Source organism: Penaeus japonicus, unplaced genomic scaffold (assembly GCF_977035675.1).
Source record: "Penaeus japonicus unplaced genomic scaffold, GWHDUDI00000001_assembly GWHDUDI00000010, whole genome shotgun sequence".
NCBI classification, from domain to species: Eukaryota; Metazoa; Arthropoda; class Malacostraca; order Decapoda; family Penaeidae; genus Penaeus; species Penaeus japonicus.
This window is the reverse complement of record NW_028234412.1, coordinates 30,590,049-30,592,548: the sequence shown is the minus strand read 5'-3', so window position 1 is coordinate 30,592,548 and position 2,500 is coordinate 30,590,049. Positions and strand designations below refer to the sequence as shown.

Genomic DNA, 2,500 nt, shown 5'->3' with positions numbered 1-2,500 from the left:
CTACACATTACCTCAGTGCTGTGACAGTGGTCAGCAAATCTCCACCAGGTATATTCTGGCAAGAGCTACCTAGACCTGCCTAGCAAAAATATCATCAAAAGGAAACCAATCCTATGGAATATTCATGGTAGATGATTTTTGGGTCTCTAACTGAGCAAGAAACACAAAAAGCCATGTCATCACTTGATGAAGCAGTCTTATTCTTGATAATTGTGTGATACAAAAAACACTTTAAACCGGAGGCTCCATCCCTTGAAATGGAAAGACACAGAGAGACAGAGAGAGAAAATATTGGATATTCTGTGTTATTAGATTAAATTTTGCTGAGAATACAAACATCTATCTTAGTTGTTGTGAAATTTTTGGGGATGTCTTATAGCCATAGAAGAGGATTTTTATATATTTTAGATTTAGATGCTCATATTATATCTGACATAGCTTTGTGATAGCCGTTCTGCTTTTGGCATCTATGCTAACATTCATATGTCTTGATTCATTTCTCACCACAATTTCTCCATTACTCCTTTCCTTTCTTATCAGTGCCAAAATTGTTGTATTGATAGGTTAGCTCAAAGAAAATGCATCATATGTGCATAGCTTACATCACACCAAATTAATCTTTATAATTCATTGCTATTTATGGTGCAGACTTATCATTGAAGAATACCTTTTTACTGACTTCACAATATTCCCAGCCATAATTTTATACCTCTTTGAATATTAGAATCTAGATTATTATTAATTGACGGTAAGAATACATGAAATTCATTAATTTTAAAGAACAAACATTATAAATTATCCCTAACACTTGGTTACGTAAGTATAGGTATTGCAATTGTACGATTCCTCATCACAAAGACTTCAGAACTTGACTCATACAAGGTAAAACTGTCACCTGATTCAAAACAGAAGCAAACATAAAATATCACTCTATGACTGGATAAAAACAAATCAAATTCCCCAGCATCATGAGGATGTGCTCATAATGGCTCACAAAAATGACAAAAGTAGTATGTACAAGAGGCACAGATGCTGGAAAATACATAACATAATTCTCTGACACTTATTTAAACATGTCTGTCTGCTATTTTGACTTGACAGGGATCTTTTGAAGTTATTGAAGGATACATTATAATAGTTTATACTTGAGCTTTTTTGTTATGAGTAAATAGGTTTGATCTGATTAAAAAAAGTTTGTCATTTCAAACTATGTGTATCAGTATTATTTTATTTGTTTGTTTATTTATTATATCTTTTATTATCTTTTATACATAGGACAGAATGGTTTTATATATACATAAAGATGTGTATTTCATTAGCTAGTTTTCATTTTTTCTTTTCTTTTCTTTTCTTTTCTTTTCTTTTTAATGAAGAGTGCACTACTTAGTATATTTCAATTCTATTCCAAATGGACTAGCCATTTTGTTATTATTATTATTATTATTATTATTATTATTATTATTATTGCTATTATTTATAGCTCAATGGCAGTCAGAAAATAAAGAGTATAGCTGTCATGAAAAAAATGATTAGCTTCAAATTTTGCATCATGATAAAGCACCATTAATATAGTTATTATTCTGCATTCTTCTTTTCTCCCTTCCAGAAAACTTCCCAAAACCACAGAATCACAATGAGACGACGTGCTGGAGTTGGTGCTATTCAGAGACAGAGGATACAACAGGATAAGTTTAAGGAAAAAGGAAGTGAGATTCAGGAGAACCAGCTGGAACAGGTGAGAGAGAGATACAAAGAGAGAGACAGACAGACAAATGGACAGACAGACAGACAGACAGACAGACAGACAGACAAACAGACAAGACAGACACACAGATAGATAGACAGATGGACAGACACAGAGAGAATGTTGGATATTCAGTATTATTAGATTAAGTTTTACTTTTTTTTGTACAAAATGTAGAAAGTTTCTCATTCAAAACACCGAAAAGGGATAGAGAAAGATGGAAAAAGAAGAGAAAAAAAAAATATTGTAGATAGGCATTTCTCATTAATATTAGCAGTGCCACTTGTTACTTCAACTGACTAGGAATCAATCTTAATGAACCCTCTAGATGACTCTTCAAATGGAGAAGTTCCGTGAAAATTTGGAAGATTTTGCGGCCAAACACAAGAACGAGATCAAAAAGAACCCGCAGTTCAGGAAGCAGTTCCAGGAGATGTGTGCTTCGATTGGCGTCGATCCCTTGGCCTCTGGGAAGGGTGAGTAGTTGCTTCTTTTCTTCTAATTCTTGTTCTTGTTGTTTTATTTATTGTTGTTATTCTCATTATCTAGTTGGAAAGCCAGTTTATCATTCTTATTCTTTTTCTTCCATTTGTTTCCTCTTCCTTACAATGAAAATAAACTTTGTATGTTTGTGTGCTTACAGACTCTGAAGTAACAAGGCCAGGTTTTGACAGTTTTGCTGTCAGTATGGGCCCCATGATGTATTCTGTGGATCTATTATACAATAGTGTACTGTATAAAAAATTAAGGACTTCA

At 33.1% G+C, this 2,500-nt stretch overlaps 1 protein-coding gene across 2 annotated transcripts in view; it reads left to right on the top strand.

Moving 5' to 3' along the window:
• The window catches only part of lsn (vacuolar-sorting protein SNF8), a 45,222-nt gene that overhangs the window by 1,197 nt on the left and 41,525 nt on the right, over positions 1-2,500 (top strand). For both annotated transcript variants that reach the window (XM_043008075.2, XM_043008076.2), the window contains exons 2-3: positions 1,607-1,735; positions 2,073-2,220. In XM_043008075.2, the coding sequence (XP_042864009.1) occupies positions 1,634-1,735; positions 2,073-2,220 (250 nt within the window). In that variant the 5' untranslated portion in view covers positions 1,607-1,633. The remainder of the gene's footprint in view (positions 1-1,606; positions 1,736-2,072; positions 2,221-2,500) is intronic.